The 27,561-nt window shown below is 41.1% G+C and overlaps 1 protein-coding gene across 1 annotated transcript in view; it reads right to left on the bottom strand.

Annotated features, from left to right (window-relative positions):
* Window positions 1-1,751: 1,751 nt before the first annotated feature.
* Window positions 1,752-27,561, bottom strand: part of LOC124594908 — a 79,911-nt gene continuing 54,101 nt past the window's right edge. The window contains exon 6 of the mRNA XM_047133388.1: window positions 1,752-3,121. Within this exon, the coding sequence (XP_046989344.1) occupies window positions 2,786-3,121 (336 nt within the window). The 3' untranslated portion in view covers window positions 1,752-2,785. The remainder of the gene's footprint in view (window positions 3,122-27,561) is intronic.

Here is a 27,561-nt window from a genome sequence, read left to right as displayed (position 1 = left end):
GTGTACATTATACTGTACAGTATAAGTTCCACAACACAACGTTTATTCACAATGTGTACTACCTCCGTGCCGTCACTAGATTACTCTGATGCACGACTACACTGGCAAGCGGTGTACTGCACGCCAAAGCAACAACAAATGGGGTGCTCAGAGGGTGGTGGAGTACAGGAGTTTGCATGGGTCGCAAATCATAAACAAGGCGAAGTGGTAACTGTGGCAGTAGTGGGAACTACGTTGGACACTTGACTAGGTAGAGCCAGGCCCTGCGCGACAGGCACAATGGGTCATATAATGCATTAGATAAAGCTTATTTTGGGTGTGCAGGATAAATAAGACAACCTGGCGGGTGTACACTGACCGGTACTGGCTCATATTGTGTACGTAGATACGTAAAACGTGCAAGAGGGAAACCATTATGTGCTGATGGCAGCAGACCGTATTATTCGTTTCGGACCTCTTGATAAGTATGGAGGTGTGATTACACATGTCAATCACATTGCGATTACGGGCAGCATTGGGTTCATGCCTGAGCCTCAGGACGTGCGCTAGCAGCGCATGTCGGGTGTTTCAAGAGTCAACTTCGCATCTTAATACCTCGGGATTTAATGGGAATATTGCGATGCAATCAACGCCATTGTGTGTGTGCTTTGTCATGCTATGGATTGCTAAAGAAAAAATATAGGAGGTCCATTTAAAAAAACATAAGTTTGTGTTAAAAAACACATATGCTTTCGTTTTAGAATGTTTCCAAATATGTACATTCATGGGCCCCAGCCCTACACTGATACTGGTGAAAGTCGTTTTCCAATAGCTGTTATTGTTCCAGAGATATTTTGGGTGGACAAGATAGCTGGGACACCCTGTACATTCTTACCACAATCAGCCTCCCTTTGCTTAAGCACTGATACTGAATATCAAGAGTTCTCTCAACTTGTGTACGCTTCTTATTCTGTTGCAATTAAGTGTTCTACAAATGGACAATGAAACACGTTACGAAATGCTGTATTACCAATTATTTCTTCAAATTGGTTTTAAGTGGAAACTGGGCACCACACTTTCTTTTGTTTCTATTCAGAATGGAGAGTTTGGCTCTTTTGAAGGTCAAATTTGACACACTCATATAGTTACTTGACACTCCCATATAGTTACAGAAATCAAGAAAGATCAATACCCAGCAACTTAACTGTATTTACAGCCTCTCTGAATCATAACTTTTTTAAATATTTAAGCATATCACCATATGGCTACGACGATCAACCCTTCCAGTTACTTTTCCTTTCGCCTCTGATTCAGATCATTGAAAGTTAAAATCAATCAGTACATACAATTTTTGTGGAATTATAATTACCAACTAAATTAGACTTCATCAGAACTTCTCCTTAAATATCACTACCTGTGCATGTGGCAGTGATTCTTCAGTATGACCATATGGCTACGACGATCAACCCTTCCAGTTACTTTTCCTTTCACCTCCGATTCAGATCATTGAAAGTTAAAATCAATCAGTACATACAATTTTTGTGGAATTATAATTACCAACCAAATTAGACTTCATCAGAACTTCTCCTTAAATATCACTACCTGTGCATGTGGCAGTGATTCTTCAGTATGAAACCTTGATGAAAGATTATTAAAACGAGGTCACTCTGACTGTAAGAAAGCTACAGCCTACGCAAATTAATAGGAGAATTCAATAGTAGAGTGTAGTATTGCAAATCTGAGTGTTAATTATTTATAGACTCAAATATAAATGTAGTTCCAGTAATTATTTTATTTGTACAGTCTACAATGTGATCTCACAGTCTTCAGTAATTCTTCCCAGTAAAGTCATGCAATAAGTGGTCAAAGAATGCTGTTGCAATACTGAAAATATATATTATTATTGCTTCATGACTGTGCAAGATGAACTAGGCTCTTGTTAACCATTCAATAGATCACATTATTTTACAACCACTATTGTGAAAGAACAGAAATTGGAATAAACTATATTATTTCAATTTCATTTTATCTACAGTACTCAAAATATTATACTAGAACTAAATTATCATAAAATTTTCTTGCAATTCCATCTACATTTAACAAAAATTATGCACATTCACAGACACTCTCGACAAAAAAAAACTGGAACTTTATCAAATGGAAATAATTTGGGGAAAAAAAAGAAACAGTTCACTGTATTTCTCATATGAAAAATTAAAAGTAGTACATACACATATTCTTTACTATTATTAAGCAATCAGAAACAATACACCTTTTCTGACGGCAGAAGTAGCATTTATCATCAACGCAAATTTTCCTTTCGGAAGTCAACCACACACAATTATATTTATAACATAAGCTTTATAGGAACATAATGGAAATAGATACAACAGAAGATGTCTTTTTAATAATCTGAAGAATCTCTCAAGGATTCACTGAAATTCCAGTACCACCCTATTGCCACAGTGAAATTCAGTCACATGATTTTAATATCAATATTAGTCTGATAAACTGAAATCTCAAACATGTCTTCAAATGTCACAATACGTAAATGTTTTAGCTCCTTAAATTAACACTCATAGAAAAAACTGTTCTTTACACACAGTTCTCAGAACAAATTACCTCAGAAGTTAATAACTTAAGGAAAAAATATCAAAACATTATATTTGATCTTATAACTTCCATTACCTTAAAATGGAGCATGGGTGGATGAATGTCACAGTTACGGCCACTGTTACAATATTGTCTACACTTCTGACAACAAGAATTCATCAATCTTGAATGTTACACACAATCACACAACTTATTATTTGTGGGCATGTGTTCGATGGATGAGCATCCCACAATTCGATGTGAAAATTCTACCACAAACATCACATGGTGTCTTATCATACACCCATACGCGCCGCTTGTTGAAAACCATTTTCTTCCCTCGACCTCTGCTGTATCCACTTACACCCCGACCTCTGCCATATCGATTTACCCCCCGACCCCTGCTATATCCACTTACACCCCTACCTCTGCTGTATCCACTCATACCTCGACCTCTGCCATATCCACTCATACCTCGACCTCTGCCGACACTTCCTGTTGGATGTCGTTTCGGTAACTCTTTCTTATCCTCTTGGGGAATTCTGGTGCCCTGTAAAATGGAAAGCGATTGACAATAGTATTACAGAACTCAAACATTATTTGTATGTGTTACATTAGCTAATGCAAGCAATATAAACCAGGGATCATCATTGCTACGAAGACACATTTACGTTCCACTGATATAACAATAAGAATGTGCATAAATAAAAGCAATTTCATAAGTCAATAATTGTCAGTTAAAGAGTTGGTACATTTTGCTACACAATGTCAGATGCAGTGAGTTTGGCTCTTGCTAATACTTTTTTTGAAAGTTTCAAGCAGACATTTTCTGTTGGCAGCTACTTGAAACCATCAACTTGATACGCAACTAAAGAAAGGGAGCAAAAAAAAAGTTTTTTTTAGTTGAAGAATTCGGTATATGTGGAGATGAAAACCAAATCAGACAAATTTCATGAATACTGTGCACAGACACTGAAGAGAGTGTTTAAATATAGTCTAAGAGACACATGCTGCCAGCCAGTTCAACACACCAAGATCAAATCTATAAAATTGCATCCTAAAATAGAACAGGATCAAAATACCATGAAGGAACACATTTCACCATGACTCTTACAGAGTTTTTGTTTTCCAAAACTAGTCAATTTCGGTACTTGCCTTACGTTACTTCTCTGTTTTAGCTGTTCCTACAATGTAGGCAAATTGTAATTTATTTACTTACATTAAAAATTCTCTTCTTAATAACAGTTTAGAAAGATACTTACCATAAAGATAATATGCTAAGTTGCAGACAGGAACAATTAAAAGACATTTACTTAAAACCTTTCAACCACAGCCTTCATTGGAGAAAGACAAACATACACCATTCATTTACACAAGCAAGCTTACTTTACACGCACATGACTGATGATTCCAGCAGCTCGGGCCAGAATGCAGCTATCAAATAGGGTGGTAGCAGCAATCTAGAGTGGGTGGGGAGTGGGAAGGGGAAAGGATAGCAGTGTACAGGTGATGGCAGATAGGAGTGCTGTCTGACAGAGCATGCAGGGACTAGAATGCCAACAGGTGCAGTGCCATGAGGCTGTGGGGAAAGGAGGTGGAGAAAATGTAGCGAAAAAGAAAAGGGGGGGGGAGGTGGAGATGGACAGGTACATTGGCAGAGGGTGGCAAACTAAGATTGTAGGAGATGGGAATGCAGAGCACATGAGCACATGATAGGATGGAGAGGGGGGGAGGGGGGGGGTGGAATCTGTTGGGTGGAAAATGTGGAGACACTGTGTTACTGTAGGTTGACACCAGGATAATCACAGGAGCAGAGAATGTGTTCTAAAGATAACTCCCATCTGCACAGTTCACAAAAACTGGTAGTGGAAGGGAGGATGCAGATGACTCAGGTAGTGAAGCAGCTATTGAAATCAACAGCTGGTGAATGTTATACCAATAGCAAAATATGTGCAATGACTGCAGCAAAGCTGGCAAATGTCATGGCTGCTTTCACAGCTGGCCCGGTTCCTAATGTGGTAGGACAAACCTACCTGCCACAGGACTGGAATAGGAAGCACTGGTGGGTGGACAGGGCAGGTCTTGTACCTGGGTCTTCCACAGGGATACGATCCTTGTGGCTAGGGGTTGGGGTTGAGGTTGGGAGTAGTATAGGGATGGATCGGGATGTTAAGGAGGTTGGGTGGACAACTGAACACCACTTTAGGAGGAGTGGAAAGGGTCTTGGATAGGATGTCCATCATTTCAGGGCATGATGATAGGTAATGAAAGCCCTGGCAAAGGATGTGGTTCAGTTGTTCCGTTCCAGCGTGGTACTGGGTGACGAAGGAGGCACTCCTTCAAGGCTGGAACTTTTCTAAATTGTGCAGATGGGAGTTATCCTTGCAACACACTCTACTCCCTTAAGTATCCTGGCCTCAACCTATGATAACATACTGTCCCTGCACCCTCCACCCAACAGTTTCCACCCCCCTTCTGCACTATCACTTCCTCCCCATTCCTGTCTCCTACATTCTGTTTGCCACACTCTGCAAATGCACACGCCTATCTTTCCCTACTCCTCTCCTTTTTCAATCACTTTTTCCCCATCTTTCTGCCCCACAACCTGATGCTGTGCCTGCTGGTATTCTAGTCCTCTTACACTACTCTTTTCTCCTCCCACCCATACACTCTCACCCCCCCCCCCCTCCTCCTTCCCCTTTCCACATCCCCTCTACACTGCTGCTATCATTCCATGTGATCGTTGCATTCTGGCCCAAGCTGCTGCAGTTGGCAGTCATGTGTGCATGAGTGTGTTCGCTTGTGTGAATGAATGGTGTGCGTTTCTCTTTTTCCGACAAATGCTGAGACCGGAATCTTATGTGTAAGTGTCTTTTAATGGCACCTGTCTGCAACTTAGCATGTAATCTTTATGGTACATACCAATTATCTTTCCCTACATTGTTGCTATTTCTACCTGGAGTTTCCACTGTTTGATTCTCTCTGTGTAAATAGCTTTGTATGTAGACTGTGTGTCATTTCTTTTGCATTATGACATACGCATTCCACATCATTACAAAGTGTCGTATTCATGATCTATGGAACAAGTATTAATCTAATCTAATCTAATCTAATCTAATCTAATCTATGCATAGGCACCAGTATGGTAGATGTGCTTATGCACACTTATTATCTCAGATGTGAGATTAATTTTTCTATTATAGCAGTGTGTGATTGTTCCGTTATGTTCCCCATGTTTATGTATGTTCTGTCAATGTGACCTTGCAGGTGGAGGTGGTGGTGGTGGTGAGGGTAGGGGTTTCTGAAATTTAGACGTCTTAAAACATTACTGCTTTTCTCGAGGTACTGGTACAGTGATACAGTACGCTGGCACATATCGTGAAAAATCAAGACTGCATTTTTTATCTGACTGCAGTTGCCGCTTGACAATGGTATTTTTACTACAAATGACAAATTTTGGAAAAATAAAATAAAATTTAACAGTTGAAGCAAAATCTATTCCTTCATTCACTGTAACTCACGTAAATTATTTAGGAGTGAAACAATAAGTAAAACTACAAGTTTTTAGAAAAGAATACTTGAGACCTCGAACTGCAATACTGGGATTGACAGACATTTGCAGTAAATGTAATGAACTTTTCAGACTAGTTTATTTATTTCTGTGGTGTTACCTATACAAGTCAAAATGGGGTTGCTGTAGTGATCACTGCAAAATGGAATGAAGCAGTTATGAAATAAAGACCAATCACAGACTTAATACTTTAGTAAGGTTTAGCACAACGCCCTGCAAATATCTGTATAAATGATTAAAGATCATGTCACTATGAGATTCCATTCCAAGATTTCAGGGGAAAGAAAAACAAGATGTGTTTATATCTAATTGACATTCGTACCCTGCAAGCCATTGTGAAGTGCATGGTACATGGTATTTCCTCCTGTAGAATAATCCAATATATTGTGGTTTCTTCCTGTTCCATTTATGTTGGGATTGTGGGAAGGACTGCATGTGCTGTTATAAATCTAATCTCATTTTCATGATCCCTTTGGGAGTGATATGGGAAGGACTGCGTGTGCTGTTATAAATCTAATTTCATTTTCATGATCCCTTTGGGAGTGGTATGTCTGAGGCTATAATATATTCCTAAATTTGAAAAGATATTTGTCAAAACTAACTTTGAAGTTATTGATGAAGAGAAAATGGGCACATCAATAAGCAGCTGGCTGAAGAAAACATTCAAATGATTAATGAGAGAAGAAAGGGCTCTCTAAGGTGAGAACATTGTCAGTTTTCCAAACATATAAAAAAAAGATTCCAAAAAGGAAGAAAAAAATCAATAAATAACATAAAAAAGTAAGTGCAGAAAGTGCAAGGAGACCATAAGGCTTGTCAGCCTGATTTGAGGGTGCAACCCAGTATGCCTGTTGTATCTGGCTCATCATGTGGGTTTACAAAAACTTCAATTTTTAACCCTCACATGGTGTCTGAGGTCTTCTTACACTTCACGGCTTGTTTAGCTACAAAGAAACAGTTTTAATGTGGATGTAGACTTCTCATCCTCCAGAAATGCCTGTGTGGACTTTTTATAATAATTGGGTAAAACAATTATGGTTATATCAAGGTTCATAGTATAATAATTTGAAATTTTTGCAGTGGGGACGATGTTATACTTCTACTTTATTACAAAAATAAAAACTTGGAAACAATTATCCCTATAAACAGACATTTATATGTATATTGTAGTAAATAATTTGTAGAAAATACACACATGTGCATTGTCATGACAAGTTCACAGTTAGGAACTGCTTAATTGGAGTAAGACGTGGTGTTACATTTTATTTGTCATGGATGATGAAATACGATTTGAAAGGGACTACAGTTTCAAGTAGGATTTAGCAGATTTACTGAAGAGTGATACTGATAATGAATCAATTTTCGGAAATGAGGATGAGAGTGATGCTGATGCCGATATGATAAGAGAAGATGTACAGGTCTGAGATAAAGTGGATGTGAGTGAATGTGCAGATGATGATAATGGTAGTCAGGAAACTAATGCACCTATTCTTGTATCTAGAAGTGGAAAGATAACATAGGACATAGTACCACCTGATGTGCAAAAATAGTCAAATGTGTGTGAATTCCTAAGGGACCAAACTGCCCAGGTTCTCGATCCCTAGACATACTACTTAAACTAACTTAAAGTGACTTGTGTTAAGAACAAAACACACACACATCCATGACCGAGGGAGGACTCGAACCTCAGACAGGAGGGGCCACACAATCCGTGACATGGCACCTCAAACTGCGTGGCCACTCCGCGCGGCCCTGATGTGCACAAGCCCATTTCAAGGAATGTAACACATGAAATTGCACATATTCCATGTTACCTTAGACCAAAACTTACAGACACGGACAGATTGTCTCAGACTTTTTACTACCCATCACATGCAGGGTGTAATAGTAATGCATATCAATAATCATGCAGATGATAGTAAAATTCTACACCCATATATTGAACACTGGATTGAACTTGACTCTACAGAACTGTAGGCATTCTTTGGTCTACTAATAATACGTGGCTCACACAAGGCATGTGGGAAAATGGCTTACCTGTTTTTTGAGCCACAATGAGCTTTTTAAGAGTAATTAATTACAGTATTGTTAAATAGTGTGTTTTAAAACAATTTCTGGAACAAAACAAACTAAAATATATTTCAGACATAGCTAGCACACAATTGCAACTTATACGAAACTTAATTATAGGAAGCAACTAAGGAACTGTAATTTCAACATTGTCCATGGGTCTCTCAAAAAACCATTATTATTTTTGTGGAAATACACTCCTGGAAATGGAAAAAAGAACACATTGACACCGGTGTGTCAGACCCACCATACTTGCTCCGGACACTGCGAGAGGGCTGTACAAACAATGATCACACGCACGGCACAGCGGACACACCAGGAACCGCGGTGTTGGCCAACGAATGGCGCTAGCTGCGCAGCATTTGTGCACCGCCACCGTCAGTGTCAGCCAGTTTGCCGTGGCATACGGAGCTCCATCGCAGTCTTTAACACTGGTAGCATGCCGCGACAGCGTGGACGTGAACCGTATGTGCAGTTGACGGACTTTGAGCGAGGGCGTATAGTGGGCATGCTGGAGGCCGGGTGGACGTACCGCCGAATTGCTCAGCACGTGGGGCGTGAGGTCTCCACAGTACATCGATGTTGTCGCCAGTGGTCGGCGGAAGGTGCACGTGCCCGTCGACCTGGGACCGGACCGCAGCGACGCACGGATGCACGCCAAGACCGTAGGATCCTACGCAGTGCCGTAGGGGACCGCACCGCCACTTCCCAGCAAATTAGGGACACTGTTGCTCCTGGGGTATCGGCGAGGACCATTCGCAACCGTCTCCATGAAGCTGGGCTACGGTCCCGCACACCGTTAGGCCGTCTTCCGTTCACGCCCCAGCATCGTGCAGCCCGCCTCCAGTGGTGTCGCGACAGGCGTGAATGGAGGGACGAATGAAGACGTGTCGTCTTCAGCGATGAGAGTCGCTTCTGCCTTGGTGCCAATGATGGTCGTATGCGTGTTTGGCGCCGTGCAGGTGAGCGCCACAATCAGGACTGCATACGACCGAGGCACACAGGGCCAACACCCGGCATCATGGTGTGGGGAGCGATCTCCTACACTGGGCGTACACCACTGGTGATCGTCGAGGGGACACTGAATAGTGCACGTTACATCCAAACCGTCATCGAACCCATCGTTCTACCATTCCTAGACCGGCAAGGGAACTTGCTGTTCCAACAGGACAATGCACGTCCGCATGTATCCCGTGCCACCCAACGTGCTCTAGAAGGTGTAAGTCAACTACCCTGGCCAGCAAGATCTCCGGATCTGTCCCCCATTGAGCATGTTTGGGACTGGATGAAGCGTCGTCTCACGCGGTCTGCACGTCCAGCACGAACGCTGGTCCAACTGAGGCGCCAGGTGGAAATGGCATGGCAAGCCGTTCCACAGGACTACATCCAGCATCTCTACGATCGTCTCCGTGGGAGAATAGCAGCCTGCATTGCTGCGAAAGGTGGATATACACTGTACTAGTGCCGACATTGTGCATGCTCTGTTGCCTGTGTCTATGTGCCTGTGGTTCTGTCAGTGTGATCATGTGATGTATCTGACCCCAGGAATGTGTCAATAAAGTTTCGCCTTCCTGGGACACTGAATTCACGGTGTTCTTATTTCAATTTCCAGGAGTGTATTTTACATTTTACTGACATGAAGTTGGAAGAATCACTTTGGGGTCAAAAAAGACCCCAGACATACAATTTTCCAGAGCTGATACCATGCGAGGGTTAAACAATATGGAAGCCAATTTTGAGGTGTTTTAATTGGGAATCATGTTTGTAGGAAACAGGCATTTTGAGGACTACGTAGTCATATTCATTAAATCGTTGGCATATCCTTAAACAAACATGGCCTCTACAAGGTTTGAATTTTTTTCATCATTAGGAAGTGAATTAAAAAATTCAACGCTCGCATTTGGTAACCACTCACAGCAACTTCCATTATTTCTTCAAAATAAAGGGTGACCCAAAAGAAGAGAGGTAAAACTTTACACACGTGCCTGAAACCAAAAACAAGTGCAAAAAGCAGCTAAATAGATGGCGCTGGACAACAATGTGTTAGTAATACCACATGAGAATTGTTAGTGTGACAGGTGCGAGGTATGCTGCTGTGATAAAGAACTGCATCACCTTAGCATGGCTGATAAACAAACATATAGTGGAAGGTACAACTTTTATGCAGGCTGGTACTATACCCCATACTGCTACACTTGTGAAAGATCTCTTGCACACATCGTTTGGTGAGGATCGTGGTGTTGTGCAGCTATAATGCTTGGCCTCCCAGGCCCCCATTCCTCAATCTGAGTGATTATTGGTGGTGTTATCTGAAGTCTTCAAATCTACTACAATCATCCGACCTCATTATGGATGCTAAAAGACAAAATCCAACAGCTATTTCTCACCATACCTACTGATATGCTGTACAGTGCTGTTCACAACAATGTCCCTCAACCACAGGTATTGTTGATGAACAATGGCCAACGTGCTGAGCATCTGTTATAAAGATCATCACGGTAATTATGGTAATTATTGCTTTTGTATCATACAATGCACCATCTGTTGGCCATTTATAATACTTTTTCTCCGGCTCAATAAAACCCCATTTCATTTCAAGCACTTGCGTCAATTTCTACCTCTCCACCTACATTATTCTGTGAAGTCAACATTATGAAAAGGGTAACTGCATGAACCACGGAACTTGCCGTTGGTGGGGAGGCTTGCGTGCCTCAAAGATACAGACAGCCGTACCGTAGGTGCAACCACAACGGAGGGATATCTGTTGAGAGGCCAGACAAACATGTGGTTCCTGAAGAGGGGCAGCAGCCTTTTCAGTAGTTGCAGGGGCAACAGTCTGGATGATTGACTGATCTGGACTTGTAACATTAACCAAAACGGCCTTGCTGTTGTGGTACTGCGAATGGCTGAAAGCAAGGGGAAACTACAGCCATAATTTTTCCCGAGGGTATGCAGCTTTACTGTATGGTTAAATGATGATGGCGTCCTCTTGGGTAAAATATTCCGGAGGTAAAATAGTCCCCCATTCGGATCTCCGGGTGGGGACTACTCAAGAGGACATCGTTATCAGGAGAAAGAAAACTGGCATTCTACGGATCGGAGCGTGGAATGTCAGATCCCTTAATCGGGCAGGCAGGTTAGAAAATTTAAAAAGGGAAATGGATAGGTTAAAGTTAGATATAGTGGGAATTAGTGAAGTTCGGTGGCAGGAGGAACAAGACTTCTGGTCAGGTGAATACAGGGTTATAAATACAAAATCAAATAGGGGTAATGCAGGAGTAGGTTTAATAATGAATAAAAAAATAGGAGTGCGGGTAAGCTACTACAAACAGCATAGTGAACGCATTATTGTGGTCAAGATAGACATGAAGCCCATGCCTACTACAGTAGTACAAGTTTATATGCCAACTAGCTCTGCAGACGACGAAGAAATTGAAGAAATGTATGATGAGATAAAAGAAATTATTCAGGTAGTGAAGGGAGATGAAAATTTTATAGTCATGGGTGACTGGAATTCGACAGTAGGAAAAGGGAGAGAAGGAAACATAGTAGATGAATATTGATTGGGGCTAAGAAATGAAAGAGGAAGCTGTCTGTTAGAATTTTGCACAGAGCATAACTTAATCATAGTTAACACTTTGTTCAAGAATCATAAAAGAAGGTTGTATACATGGAAGAATTATGGAGATACTAAAAGGTATCAGATAGATTATATAATGGTAAGACAGAGATTTAGGAACCAGGTTTTAAATTGTAGGACATTTCCAGGGGCAGATGTGGACTCTGACCACAATCTATTGGTTATGAACTGTAGATTAAAACTGAAGAAATCGCAAAAAGGTGGGAATTTAAGGAGATGGGATCTGGATAAACTGACTAAACCAGAGGTTGTACAGAGTTTCAGGGAGAGCATAAAGGAACAATTGACAGGAATGGGGGAAAGAAATACAGTAGAAGACGAATGGGTAGCACCGAGGGATGAAGTAGTGAAGGCAGCAGAGGATCAAGTAGGTAAAAAGACGAGGGATAGTAGAAATCCTTGGGTAACAGAAGAAATATTGAATTTAATTGATGAAAGGAGAAAATATGAAAATGCAGTAAATGAAGCAGGCAACAAGCGTCTCAAAAATGAGATCGACAGGAAGTGCAAAATGCCTAAGCAGGCATAGCTAGAGGACAAATGTAAGGATGTGGAGGCTTATCTCACTAGGGGTAAGATAGATACAGCCTAAAGGAAAATTAAAGAGACCTTTGGAGAAAAAAGAGCCACTTGTATGAATATCAAGAGCTCGGATGGAAACCCAGTTCTAAGCAAAGAGGGGAAAGCAGAAAGGTGGAAGGAGTTTATAGAGGGTCTATACAAGGGCGATGTACTTGTGGACAATATTATGGAAATGGAAGAGGATGTAGATGAAGATGAAATGGGAGATACGATACTGCGTGAAGAGTTTGACAGAGCACTGAAAGACCTGAGTCGAAACAAGGCCCCTGGAGTAGACAACATTCCATTAGAACTACTGACGGCCTTGGGAGAGCCAGTCCTGACAAAACTCTTCCATCTGGTGAGCAAAATGTATGAGACAGGTGAAATACCCTCAGACTTCAAGAAGAATATAATAATTCCAATCCCAAAGAAAGCAGGCGTTGACAGATGTGAAAATTACCGAACTATCAGTTTAATAAGTCACGGCTGCAAAATCCTAACGCGCATTATTTACGGGCGAATGGAAAAACTGATAGAAGCCGACCTCGGGGAAGATCAGTTTGGATTCCGTAGAAATGTTGGAACACGTGAGGCAATACTGACCTTAAGACTTATATTAGAAGAAAGATTAAGGAAAGGCAAACCTACATTTCTAGCATTTGTAGACTTGGAGAAAGCTTTTGACAATGTTGACTGGAATACTCTCTTTCAAATTCTGAAGGTGGCAGGGGTAAAATACAGGGAGCGAAAGGCTATTTACAATTTGTACAGAAACCAGATGGCAGTTATAAGAGTCGAGGGGCATGAAAGGGAAGCAGTGGTTGGGAAGGGAGTGAGACAGGGTTGTAGCCTTTCCCCGATGTTATTCAATCTGTATATTGAGCAAGCAGTAAAGGAAACAAAAGAAAAATTTGGAGTAGGTATTAAAATCCAGGGAGAAGAAATAAAAACTTTGAGGTTCGCCAATGACATTGTAATTCTGTCAGAGACAGCAAAGGACTTGGAAGAACAGTTGAACGAATGGACAGTGTCTTGAAAGGAGGATATAAGATGAACATCAACAAAAGCAAAACAAGGATAATGGAATGTAGTCGAGTTAAGTCGGGTGATGCTGAGGGAATTACATTAGGAAATGAGACACTTAAAGTAGTAAAGGAGTTTTGCTATTTGGGGAGCAAAATAACTGATGATGGTCGAAGTGGAGAGGATATAAAATGTAGAGTGCAATGGCAAGGAAAGCATTTCTGAAGAAGAGAAATTTGTTAACATCGAGTATAGATTTAAGTGTCAGGAAGTCGTTACTGAAAGTATTTGTATGGAGTGTAGCCATGTGTGGAAGTGAAACATGGACGATAAATAGTTTGGACAAGAAGAGAATAGAAGCTTTTGAAATGTGGTGATACAGAAGAATGTTGAAGATTAGGTTGGTAGATCACGTAACTAACGAGGAGGTATTGAATAGGATTGCGGAGAAGAGAAGTTTGTGGCACAACTTGACTACAAGAAGGGATCGGCTGGTAGGACATGTCCAGAGGCATCAAGGGATCACAAATTTGGCATTGGAGGGCAGCGTGGAGGGTAAAAGTCGTAGAGGGAGACCAAGAGATGAATACACCAAGCAGATTCAGAAGGATGTAGGTTGCAGTAGGTACTGGGAGATGAAGGAGCTTGCACAGGACAGATTAGCATGGAGAGCTGCATCAAACCAGTCTCAGGACTGAAGACCACAACAACAACAACAACAACAACAACTGCAACTCACCGTATGGCAGAGATGCTGAGTCGCCCACATGCACAAGAAATATACTGTCAGAAAGTAAGCTTTCGACCAACAAGGCCTTCATCGGAAATAGACCCCCCCCCCCCCCCCAATAAACACATAAACACACACGCAAACGCATGACCACAGCTCCTGGCTGCTGAGGCCAGAAGTATTGAATTTTCAAATGTTTATTAACCATGTACTTCACTATGTAAGTGATTCTGGAAAGGCAAGTGTTCTGGTGCATTAATATTCAAAGATGGAAAGCCTTTGGATCTCTCCCCTCTTACCCTTCAAAAACGGTAAATACAAATGCTTGTTCTTTCTTGTGGCCAGGAAAGCATTCCAATTAAATTTCTGAGAGTTCTTTAATTACTGAGAGTTTCTCTGAAAAAACATTTGCAAATAGATCCCAGTTTTGAACATCAACATATCACTTGTTCTTTCCAGTACTGAATAATGAAAGTGACGTTACAAGGCACCATCTACCTTACAAATAAAGTCTACATATCCAATCAGCACACAAGAACTCGCGATGGTGGTAGGATTTATTGCTGCTGAAAGAAAATTTATAATGGACCTTCCTGACAATCATTTGGTAAATTCTATGCACTGCAAACTGAAAGAATAGGAAATTTATCAGACAAACATTTCAAAACATCAATGCGTACATGTGCAACAAAATCTATGCCAAGTGAACATCATCTTATTTTTGCCCAACACATCTTGTCCTTTTTCTAACTGCCAAATATTGGTTAAGTTGGTCTATCATGATGGCAGGTGTCTTTCACCATCAGTCAGAAAGCAACTTTTGCAAAGTCCTGGCACAAGCAGCTCTTTGCACAAAACAGCTGTCAGCTAGAGCAAGAAGTGGACAATGGAGATGCTCAAAGCCTGTGGCTGAGAGTCTGAAATGTTTTCAGTTTCACAGAGCAGAAGAGCTCAGGAAATCGGGAATCAGTGGCCTCACATGTGTATGAAGTGATCATGGACCATGTGGAGAGGCGATGATGTTTTAAGTGAGTTGTCCACCACAAGCCAATAAGTTACTGTTCAGCATGGAAACCAGACGCAAGCTCACAAGTGCATTCACAATAGTGGACATGGAATTATTCTTCCAGTTACCTAGGCAAGAGTTGTAGATTAGTGAGTGAGTACATGCTCAGTAGGTCTATGCCTCATATCAGAATGCAGAGCTGTTAGCTTACAGGTGGTGGTGTTTAATGAACAAGGCAGACTTGTCAAGGTCTCACTGAGCCAATAAGTTCAAGTTCCTTTGTAGAAACTTGAAGTTTTTTTGTTTTTGTGCCTATGTACCAAACCAATCTTCATGAATCATATAGGTTGAACAACAACAAAAAATTTTGATTTGACTGTAGGTTTCTCAGTAGAAATGATGAAACCAGTTTTCTCATATGGACAGTCACTGACAGAAGTGGAACCAACATCATGCAAGCCCCAGTGAAGTGTATGGGGACCCTTGCCATTCATGTTGTGTATGACCTGACTGACAATATATTTTTCCATGCAATTTATTAGTAACTTTACATTGCGATATTACAAGAAAAAATTAGTCACATTAAACCACATGCTGCTGATAGAATTAGATTAGGACTTGAGATACTAAAAGTTGAAGACAAGTTTTGCCGTTTGAGGATCAAATGACGGAGGAAGTAGAAAGAGTATTAAAATTCGGACTGGTTATAGCAAAAAAAGCATTTCTGAAAAAGAGAAATTTGTTAACACAGCATAACTTATATGTCTGGAGCGTAGCCTTGTACAGAAGTGAAACTGGAAAATAAACAGTACAGAGAAGATGAGGATAGAAGCTTTTGACACAAGATGCAACAGAAGAATGCTGAAGAGTAGATGCGTATACTAGATAACTAATGAAGAGGTGTTGATCGGATTAAATAAAAATGTAGCACAACCTGAGTAAAAGAATGAATCAATGAATTGGATGATGAAACACGTCCTGAGACATCAAAGAATCATCAGTGTGGTAATGACAGGAAGTATGGGGGGCAGGGGGAGATAAAAGTGGTAGAGGTAGACCAAGACGTGACTACAACAAGCGGGTTAAACTGGATGGAACTTTTTTGAGCCCATTACCCCGAGTGTAATCAGATATTACCTACTTCACCCCCCCCCCCTCCCCCAAATCCACATTTATGCCTAACTGAATTTTAGAATGAAAAACAATTCTTCAAATGACTTTATTTTCAAAATTACGAAGGATAAATGATATTGGGGTTGAAATGGAGTAGTGACAATTAAATTATGACTTTAACAAGTGAAGGTCACTTAGCCCCTCCAATTCAATTCTGTCTCCCGCCTCCAAGTTGGTGAACCCTGGGACTCTGGGCAACCCAGTGAAAGACTTGGTATCCAACCTCAATGGGAAACAAGTAGACGACAGCAGTAGAAATGGTGCTCCAAAGAATAGGAGGTTGGGCTGTGGGCTAATAAAATAGTCTTACTATGAAAGCTCAAAGTAATACAGCTGGATAAGCATGGAAAAGTAGCAAGGAATACGAGAAATGGAACTTGAGACCTGGGAAGCCTGATTGAAATAGTGAAAACATGCAAGGTGATATCGTGCACTTGCAAGAGATAGGATGGACTGGACAGGGTACCTTCCAGAATCAGTATATTATGTACTATAGTGGCCACAATAATGGACAAATATCTGGTGCAGGATTTATAGTCACCCAGAGCACTGAACAAATAGTGACAGGATTTAACGCAATAGCTTCAAAGATATGTTATACACGAATAAAGGGGAAATTCTTTAACTACAGTCTCCTAAAGGCAGATGCCCCTACTGAGGAGAAAACAGCAGAAGAGCAGAAGATGATCTATGAGGAACTGGAGCAAGCTTATTGACAAGTGTCCAAACATGATATAAAATGGTGACAGGAGACATGACTGCTAAAGAAGGGCAGGAGCACATTTTCTCCCAACCAATGGTAAATACAGCCTCCATAGAGAGAGTAATAACAATGGACTCCGCCTGATAAATTTTGCAGCACCACTTAATATGACAGTTTCTAGTAGGTGGTTCCAGAATAAGAATATACATAAAATGACCTGTGTGTCAGGAGGCAATAATGCCAGGAACCAAACTGATCATATAATAACAGATACCAGGCATGGTTCTGATATAATAGGCTGCCATACTTTCGGAGATGCTAAAATGGACCCAGATCATTATCTCCTCAATGCAAAAATTGAAGGGAGAGTTTCAAATGTACATAAAGTTAAAGGAGAAAAACAAAATAAGTATAATATCTCAGAACCAACACAAGAAAGGCTGAACACATAACTATTAATTTGGAAAATAAATTGAGAGGAATCCTACGGAACTATATTCATAACACAAATGAGCAGTGGTATAAAATGAGAAATGAAATACAGGCTGCTGCAGACGAAGTACAACAGACCAGAAAAAATGAATGGTATGACAAGAGTGTGAGGAGGCAACAAGAACAAAGACTGAAGCATATAAAAAGATGCAGGCCAGAAGAAGAAGAAGAAGAAGAAGAAGAAGAAGAATGCTTGTGGTTGACTATAAAGAAAAAAGGCATGCAGAAAAGCAAATTATGAAAGCAGAGAAGAGAAGCTTTTTCAAAAGACTATTGCAGAACACTAAATCACTGAATAACCCTTATGAAAGCAGGAAATTATACACAAAGGTGAATAACCTTAGAAAGGAATTTCAACCAAAAACTATGTAGAGGGAAAAAATGATGAATTAATAGCATCACAGGAAGGTGCATTACACTGTTGGGCCGAGTACTTGAAGGAATTATAATGCTCAAGCATGTGAAATAACTGAAAATCAACAACTGGAAGAAGGGGAAAATGGGATGTCCTCAATGCAAGAGATTCGGCTAGCAATAAACAAACTAGCCAACAATATGTCACCAGGTAATGACAACCAGCCAGCTGAGTTTATTAAGTGTGGTGGAGAACATCTGATTAGATGCATGCTTGCCCTGATCTCAGATATGAGGGTTGGAACTTAAATAGTGGCAACTATTTATTCATAACTGATACAAAAGAGTTAAATGTTTGCACCTGTTACTGCCCTTCAAAGTAGTCACCGGCATTGTGTAGAACCTTTGCCAGCGATGTGGAAGGCGTAGTATACCCTTAACAGAGTCTGTTCTGTTGATGGTGCGAATGGAGAGGTCTAAAGTTACGGCGATTCTCTTGTACGACAGTGACGATGTTATCCTAACGCATTAGGTTCCTCCACGGCAGACCATCAATGCACAGTATTACTGTTTGTTTTTGGAGCATCACCTGCGACCAGCGTTGCGAAAGAAGCAGTGGCACTTTTTGCGCAACCCACCCATCATTTTGCACGACAACACACAGGCGCATACAGCGCCAGCTGTGGCTGCTCTGTTCGGTCGATGGGACTGGGAAGTACTGTACCGTCCACCATACTCCACGGACTTAAGTCTTTGTGACTTTGACTTGATTCTGAAGATGAAGGAACTACTTCGTGGCATCCGTTTCAGAACTGTTTCAGAGATTTGACAGGCAGTAGACTGCTCCATTCGCACCATCAACAGAACAGCCTCTGCTAATGGTATACTATGTCTTCCACATCGCTGGCTATGGGTTCTACACAATGCTGGTGGCTACTTTGAAGGACAGTAACAGGTGCAAACACGTAACTCTTTTGTATCGGTTGTTAATAAATAGTTGCCAGTATTGAGGTTCTAACCCTGGTATATAGATGCAAAAAGTCATCCCAGGTGATTGGAATATTGGTGTGAAATGTGCTATTCGTAAGAAAGGGGACATTCTGGAATGTAGAAACTACGGGGGAATTACATTATTGAACACCGCATATGTCCTCCCTGCTTTGTACCCGTGTAAAACTTCTGCAGAAAAAGCAATTAGGAGATATCAGGTATGCTTTAGGTCTGGTCAATGAACTACTGCCCAAATATCAACCCCGAGACAGATATTGGAAAAAACAAGGAAATACAATACAGAAACACATCATATATTTGTTAATTTTAAAGCAGCATATGACACCATAAGAATAAATAAGCTTATTTAAGCCATGAATGAACTGGGCATACAACAACATTTAACTTGCCTCATAAGCTTGACTATGGAAAAAGTATTATTTGATGTATGGATATAGCTTGTGCAGGATACAGTGGCCGATGCGCAGTAACTAGTTTTCATCCAAAGTGGTGGGCAAGTTCACTAGTTTGTTTGGAAGTGGATACTGATAAGTGTTTTCCACCTTTCGGCCAGTCACCAATGACAGAACAGAGGCACGGACCCAGCAATCAGTGTCAGTGTCGACGTAACTGCTGTCTGCGTCACATCTGCTGTGCAGCGAGCTACGTTAATTTAAGTATCAACTGTATTTTTCTTACTTGTAACTTCTTCTTCCGTGTGTTTTTGCTTTTAGGAAGCTTTAATTTTTGAGTGCTAGTAATAGTGTTTCATAGAGTTCATCTTTGTTTTGAATACAGTCAGACAGAATCCCTTTAGTCAGCTGTAGTGCCAGTAGTGCTAGTGTTTGTTTTGAATACAGTCCAGAGACAGATTGTGCTATTTTCATTGTTTTCAACAAGAAGTGTCTAGTAACCACAGTTTAGTCAGCTATCAGCCGCCTTTAGTGAATTAGCAGTCCAATTAAAAGTTGATTAACTCTCTACAGTAAATTGATTTCTTAGGATAGATAGGATGTGTGACTGCGGTGTGGACACAGGAGGAGCTGGCCACTGTTTGCGAACAGCTGAACGTGTTGATGGCTGCGGTCAGCCCTTTTCAGGCTGCTGCCTCGGAGTGCAGCGGCAGTGGGGAGTCTGGTGCGTCGCATGGTTCACCCCAGGTGTTACATGCTTCACCCACGGTCCCTGCTGTCGGAGACATCTTCGTGGGTACTGGGCGCGGTTGGGCTGCCCTCTCTCCAAGGGGAGTGGCGGGTTCAGCGGCGTTCACGGCGCACGAGGCGGAGGGTCAATTTGGAGTCTGGCCGTGTAGCATTGCCTGCTCGGCCTGTGAGTGGACATGGGGTCGCTCCTACAGCAAGGTCCGAGCAGGCACAGGGGAGGGGGCAGGGGGGGGGGGGGGGGGGGGGGGAGCGCCAAAGATAGGCGGGTGATGGAGTCCCTTATGGAAATAGCGCAAAGGTCGGGGAAGAAGGCCAGTGTTCACTCTGTCTGCTTGCCGGGACGTGGAGATGTGGAGGAGGCCCTGCCGGCGGCGAGAGAGAGCACTGGGTGCACCCGACTGCAAATTGTTGCTCATGTCGGCACCAATGACTCCTGCCATCTGGGTTCAGAGGTCATCCGCGGAAAGCTTCGCTTGTTGGGTGGAATCTGAGCTAACTATTTGTAGTATCGTTCCCAGAACTGATCGCGGTCCTCTGGTTTGGAGCCGAGTGGAAGGCTTAAACCAGAGGCTCAGACGAGTCTGCGGTGCAAATTTCTCAACCTCCGCTATTGGGTAGAGAAATGTAGGATCCCGCTGCATAGATCAGGCGTGCACTACACGCAGGAAGCGGCTACAAGGGTAGCAGAGCACATGTGGAGTGCACATGTGGGATTTTTAGGTTAGAGAATTCCCTTCCTAGGCCCGACAAGACGCCTCCTGAGACGCGGCAAGGTAGTAGTAGGCAAAACGCAACAGGGAATAACAATATTAATGTGGTAATAGTAAACTTCAGGAGTGCCTATAGAAATGTCCCAGAACTCTCTCATTAATAAATGGTCACAATGCCCACATAATACTAGGGACAGAATATCGGCTGAAACCAGATGTAAACAGTAACGAAATTCTAAACTCAGATCGGAATGTATACCGCAGAGACAGGCTGGACAGTGAAGGGGGAGGCGTGTTTATAACGATAAAAAGTGCAATAGTATCAAAGGAAATTGACGGACATCTGAAAAGTGAAATAATTTGGGTGAAGGTCACGGTTAAAGCAGGCTCAAACATCGTAATTGGATGTCTCTATAGGCCCCCTGGCTCAGCAGCTGTTGTGGCAGAGCACCTGAAGGAAAATTTGGAAAATATTTCAAGTAGATTTCCCCACCATGTTATAGTTCTGGGTGGAGACTTTAATTTGCCGGATATAGACCAGGAGATTCAAACATTTATAACGGGTGGCAGGGACAAAGAATCCAGTGAAATTTTTTTACGTGCTTTATCTGAAAACTACCTTGAGCAGTTAAACAGAGAAGCGACTCATGGCGACAACATATTAGACCTTCTGGTGACAAACAAACCCGAACTATTTGAAACAGTTAACGCAGAACAGGGAATCAGTGATCACAAAGTAGTTACAGCATCGACGATTTCAGCCGTAAATAGAAATATTAAAAGAGGTAGGAAGATTTTTCTGTTTAGCAAAAGTGACAAAAAGCATATTTCAGAGTACTTGACGGCTCAACTCAAAAGTTTTGTCTGAAGTACAGGTAGTGTTGAGGATCAGTGGCAAAGTTCAAAACCATTGTACAATATGCATTAGATGAGTATGTGCCAAGCAAGATAGTGAGACATGTTAAAGAGCCACCGTGGTACAACAACCGAGTTAGAAGACTGCTGCCGTAGCAAAGGGAACTTCACAGCAAACATAAACATAGCCAAATTCTTGCAGACAAACAAAAATTACACGAAGAGAAATGTAGTGTGAGGAGGGCTATGCGAGAGGCGTTCAATGAATTCGAAAGTAAAGTTCTATGTACTGACTTGGCAGAAAAACCTAAGAAATTTTGGTCTTATGTCAAAGCTGTAGGTGGATCAAAACAAAATGCCCAGACACTCTGTGACCAAAATGGTACTGAAACAGAGGATGACAGACTAAAGGCCGAAATACTACCGTATTTACTCGAATCTAAGCCGCATTTTTTTCCGGTTTTTGTAATCCAAAAAACCGCCTGCGGCTTAGAATCGAGTGCAAAGTAAATGGAAGTTCTGAAAAATGTTGGTAAGTGCCGCCAGAACTAACTTCTGCCGTCGAATATATGTAGCGATACACAGGCATACTTTGCAGACACAAAGATAAATACTGGCGCCAAAACCTCTGCGTCAGTAAATAATTTTTTTTGAAAAAAAGGTTTAAGACGAGCTTTTTACTCCGCCCCGAGTTTCGACCACTGCATTTTCATACATTATCCAACGAAGTAAATACAAATTCCGTGTTGTTTATCTTCGAATGTAGCAGCATTTCAATGTACTACGAAAATCCGACTGGCAAGACTATTTGGGATGTTTGTCAATATTGTCAATATGGCCAACTCTACGTTCTGAATTTTTTCCTACCTGTGAGAAGAGATGGTTGCTAATAGGAACTTTTATGAATTGTGAATCACATGCAGTATTTTCTTCAACATAAGAATAATACGGATATAAACATTTTGCCATGTATTCTTTCGTGTTTGCTGCTATCTCATTTAAATCCTGTCTACCTAATAACCTACGAAACTAGTATGAGACAGCAGCAAATCCGGAAGAATATACATATCATGTCATGTTTATATTCGTATTATTCTGATGCCTAATAGTGATACAGTCAGAAATGAAGCACGGCAATTGACTAGATTTTTAAATCTAAGATGACTAATTTCTGTGCAGAATGTGATGTACAAAAGAGGCGTCTGCAAAGATTTTCAAAAGGAGAAAAATTTTAGCTAAACTGTCATTCAGAAAATCTATCATACGCAGTCTATTATGTGGTTCTTGTTGATCATTATCAAAGAAAGCAGCAGTATAATTAACAACAAATAGCAGTCTCTTGCCATTGTTTCGCTAATGAGACAATTCCTTTCTTTTTTTTTATTGTAAGCGGCGGTAGCGCGCACGTAAGCAAGCCATGCTGCGAGCGGCGACAGGTCGTAAACACTTACTATCAGAATGCGACAAACCGTACATGACACAGTACAATAATGCATTTTCAACCTAGAGTGACGTAAACGCCTGTAACAAAGAGAACGGCACTTATCAGATCAAAGAAAAATAAGCAACCCATTCAAACCAGACGAAGCACGCCTGACGCATAGCAATGGCTACCTGGTAAAGCTTAACTGCTAAGCTTACGACTCGAACCAAACTTCTGTAGCTGTATCGTCATTTATTCTACCTAAATTGTGTCTCATATTACAATAGACCAACTTGGTTTCGATTTGGAGGTGCGGCCTAAAACTTTTCTCTCCCCTTGAATTTCGAGTCTCAAATTTCAGGTGCGGCTTAGATTCGGGAAATTTTTTTTTCCTCGATTTCGAGTCTCACTTTTCAGGTGCGGCTTAGATTCGAGTGCGGCTTAGATTCGAGTAAATACGGTAAATGTCTTTTTCCAAAGCTGTTTCACAGAGGAAGACTGCACTGTAGTTCCTTCTCTAGATTGTCGCACAGATAACAAAACGATAGATATCGAAATAGATGATAGAGGGATAGAGAAACAATTAAAATCGCTCAAAAGAGGAAAGGCCGCTGGATCTGATGTGATACAAGTTCGATTTTACACAGAGTATGCAAAGGAACTTGCCCCTCTTCTTGCAGCGGTGTACCACAGGAATCTAGAAGAGCGTAGTGTTCCAAAGGATTGGAAAAGGGCACAGGTCATCCCCATTTTCAAGAAGGGACGTCGAACAGATGTGCAGAACTATAGAACTATTTCTCTAACATCGATCATTTGCAGAATTTTGGAACACGTATTATGTTCGAGTATAATGACTCTTCTGGAGGCTAGAAATCTACTCTGTAGGAATCAGCATGGGTTTCGAAAAAGATGATCATGCGAAACCCAGCTCGCGCTATTCGTCCACGGGACTCAGAGAGCCATATACACGAGTTGCCAGGTAGATGCCGTGTTTCTGGACTTCTGCATACAGTTCCCCACAGTCGTTTAATGAACAAAGTAAGAGCATATGGACCATCAGACCAATTGTGTGATTGGATTGAAGAGTTCCTAAATAACAAAACGCAGCATGTCATTCTCCATGGAGAAAAGTCTTCCGAAGTAAGAGCGATTTCAGGTGTGCCGCAGGGGAGTGTCGTAGGACCGTTGCTGTTCACAATATACATAAATGATCTTGTGGATAACGTCGGTAGTTCACTGAGGCTCAGTGGGGATGATGCTGTGGTAAACTGAGAGGTTGTAACAATGGAAAATTGTACTGAAATGCAGGAGGATCTGCAGCGAATTGACGCATGGTGCAGGGAATGGCAATTGAATCTCAATGTAGACAAAGAGTAATGTGCTGCGAATGCATAGAAAGAAAGATCCCTTATCATTTAGCTACAATATAGCAGGTCAACAACTGGAAGCAGTTAATTCCATAAATTATTTGGGAGTAGGCATTAGGAGTGATTTAAAATGGAATGACCATATAAAATTAATAGTCGGTAATGCAGATGCCAGACACAGATTCATTGGAAGAATCCTAAGACAATGCAATCCAAAAATAAAGGAAGTAGGTTACAGTACACTTGTTCGCCCACCGCTTGAATACTGCTCACCAGTGTGGGATCTGTAACAGATAGGGTTGATAGAAGAGATAGAGAAGATCCAACAGAGAGCAGTGCGCTTCGTTACAGGATCATTTAGTAATCACGAAAGTGTTACGGAGATGATATATAAACTCCAGTGGAAGACTCTGCAGGAGAGACACTCAGCAGCTCGGTACAGGCTTTTGTTGAAGTTTTGAGAAAATACCTTCACCGAGGAGTCAAGCAGTATATTGCTCCCTCCTACGTATATCTCGCAAAGACACCATGAGGATAAAATCAGAGAGATTAGAGCCCACACAGAGGCATACCGACAATCCTTCTTTCCACGAACAATACAAGACTGGAATAGAAGGGAGAACCGATAGAGGTACTCGAGGTACCCTCTGCCACACACCATCAGGTGGCTTGCGGAGTATGGATGTAGATGTAGATGTCTCAAACAATATTACAGAAACTATTAGGGCGAGGGGGGGAGGAATCATTTTTCTTTACTTACAACTTTATGTGTCAGATGCATGATGATGTGCCCACCATTTTGTTAATAGTCATAGTTATTGTGATATTTACATGAATGTAAGACACTGCATGAAATTTGGAAAAGTATGCAATGAAAAACAGAGGTTGCTATCTATGACTTTGCATTTGGTGCATGTTACATAATATGTTGTTGCACACAAAATTTAGCTAACACATTGAATTTTTCTTTACACTTGGGTGGGGATATCTAATTGTCACCAATTCTGAAAAAATTGATCTGATGTAGCTCACTCATTTGCAGTCATGCCACACCAGTGATAAAACCAGAGTGAAATATTCCTCAACATTCCCCATATTTCGCAAATGGTTTCATATACTGAAAGGACATTTTGGCAAATGATAGCACGCAATGAGGAAAATATTTTACCATATCGTTATTATGCAAAACCTCATTATCTACCAGGTTAATCCAATAACTATAGACTTTTTTGTAAAAGAACATCATTTTTAACAGCCATCAACAGTTGGCAAAACAAGAAATTCAATGGGTTTTGGAACAACATATGTGAAGATATTACAAGCTTTTTTTGTACCAAGATCGTGCTTCTTCATAAGCCACTAACTTTACTTTTCCTCAGTTGCTCACTTAATAAACTTAATAAACCACTGTTTCAGAATTCTCTCACAACTGTGTCTGCACATGTTAGTGAGGTGAGGCAGTGTAAACTCAGCTGTGTTTTGGCAAAAGAAGCAAATTTTGATATGGCAACTGGAGAAATGCGTAAGTTTTACTCAAAATTCACCGCTCATGATGCTTCGCTGAAAGTTACAAATGGTTAATAAGTCAGGCGAAAATAAATCACTGCATTTTCAGCAGTATTCTTCTCAGATACTAATGAAAGCAGAGGTGAAAGTAGATCTTTTTGAATGGTCACCATCAAAGTGTGGGTGTTGAAGGGCAATATAATATTTACAAAAAATGCGCGCATAGGCTTCAGTTCAGAATGCCACTTTCCCCTCCAGCACTCAACATTTCCTCTACAGTGCACCGAGGGACCCCGCACCATTGTCTCACCCCCCCCCCCCCCCCCAATTCACAGCCGACTGTGCATCTAGCGTCCACAGCATTTTGCACACTATACAAGAAAAGTTGACACCAAGTTTTGAAATTAACTGTGGGCTAAGGTAAAGGGATCCACTGTCGTGTATGCTTTTTAACATAGCACTAGAGAAGGTAGTAAGGACCCTCAAATCAACACAACAGGCACAATACACAATAGAATGCTGCAGCTTCTGCCATGGATATTACTGCCAGAACGGAACTAGCTGCTACAGAAACATATAGGGCATTGGCTGTAGCAGCAATCAAATGGAGCTGGAACTGAATATGAAGAAAACCAACCACATGTGGATAATACGACCAGAACTAAATACAATGTTAAAATTTGTCAGGTGCAAACAGAACATTTTAGTGAATTTGTCTATCTGAGATCACTGGTAACATCACAGACTGATATTAGTATGGAAATAAAACAGCAAATCCACCTAGCTAATAAATACTATTATGGGCTGGCCACATAACCTAAATCCAGAAGAACAAAGTGTCAACTGCATAAAACTTTAATACGCCCAGTATTAACAAATGGCTCAAAAATGTGGACACTGACACAACAGCATGAAGAGCTAATACAATGTTTTGAATGAAAGATGTTATGCAAAAACTAAGCAGACAACTAGTGAAGATGGAGTGTGGTTCAGACAATGTAATTTTGAACTTTACAAATTATACAAAGACCTTGAAATCATAAAGTTCATTAAAATAAACCACTTGAAATGGGTCGGCTATGCTTTTCGCGTGGAACATGAGAACCTAACAAAAATAGCACTGCTGCAAAATCCAGTGGAGCAAAGAAGTACAAGGAGACCAAGACTTCGATACTTGGATGACATATAAAATGATTTAAAAATTATTAGTGTCAGAGGATGGAGACAAGATGCTGGACAGGGACAAACGGAATGATGCCTTAGAGCAGGCAAACCCATCAAGGGCCAGGACGAAGAAGGATAAATGATATTTAGTTTTTGTCAGTGTTTTATTAAACTACAAGCTAATGAGGCAACTGGTTCTGACTGCTAATTTCTAACAAAAAATTAGAGTGAGGAACCAGTTTTCAGTGCATCTGTGTGTCATCTACAACTCCCTTTCAGAAAAGAAAGCTAACTAACTTGTTACAAAACATGTTTCCTCTGCATCATTCCTTTCCCAAGCAACAACTGATTCCCCTCATGCTCAGCATCTCCATTTAGAATCAACTGAGTTAACCCTTTCATGATCAAATTAATAAAATTTCGCATATTACTGTAAAAATTGGTTTATGGTATTGAAATTTTACTGAGTGAGGCCATATTTCTAAA

Source organism: Schistocerca americana, chromosome 2, assembly GCF_021461395.2.
Source record: "Schistocerca americana isolate TAMUIC-IGC-003095 chromosome 2, iqSchAmer2.1, whole genome shotgun sequence".
NCBI classification, from domain to species: domain Eukaryota; kingdom Metazoa; phylum Arthropoda; class Insecta; order Orthoptera; family Acrididae; genus Schistocerca; species Schistocerca americana.
The sequence above is the reverse complement of the archived record's forward strand: the minus strand, read 5'-3'. Positions and strand labels throughout refer to the sequence as shown.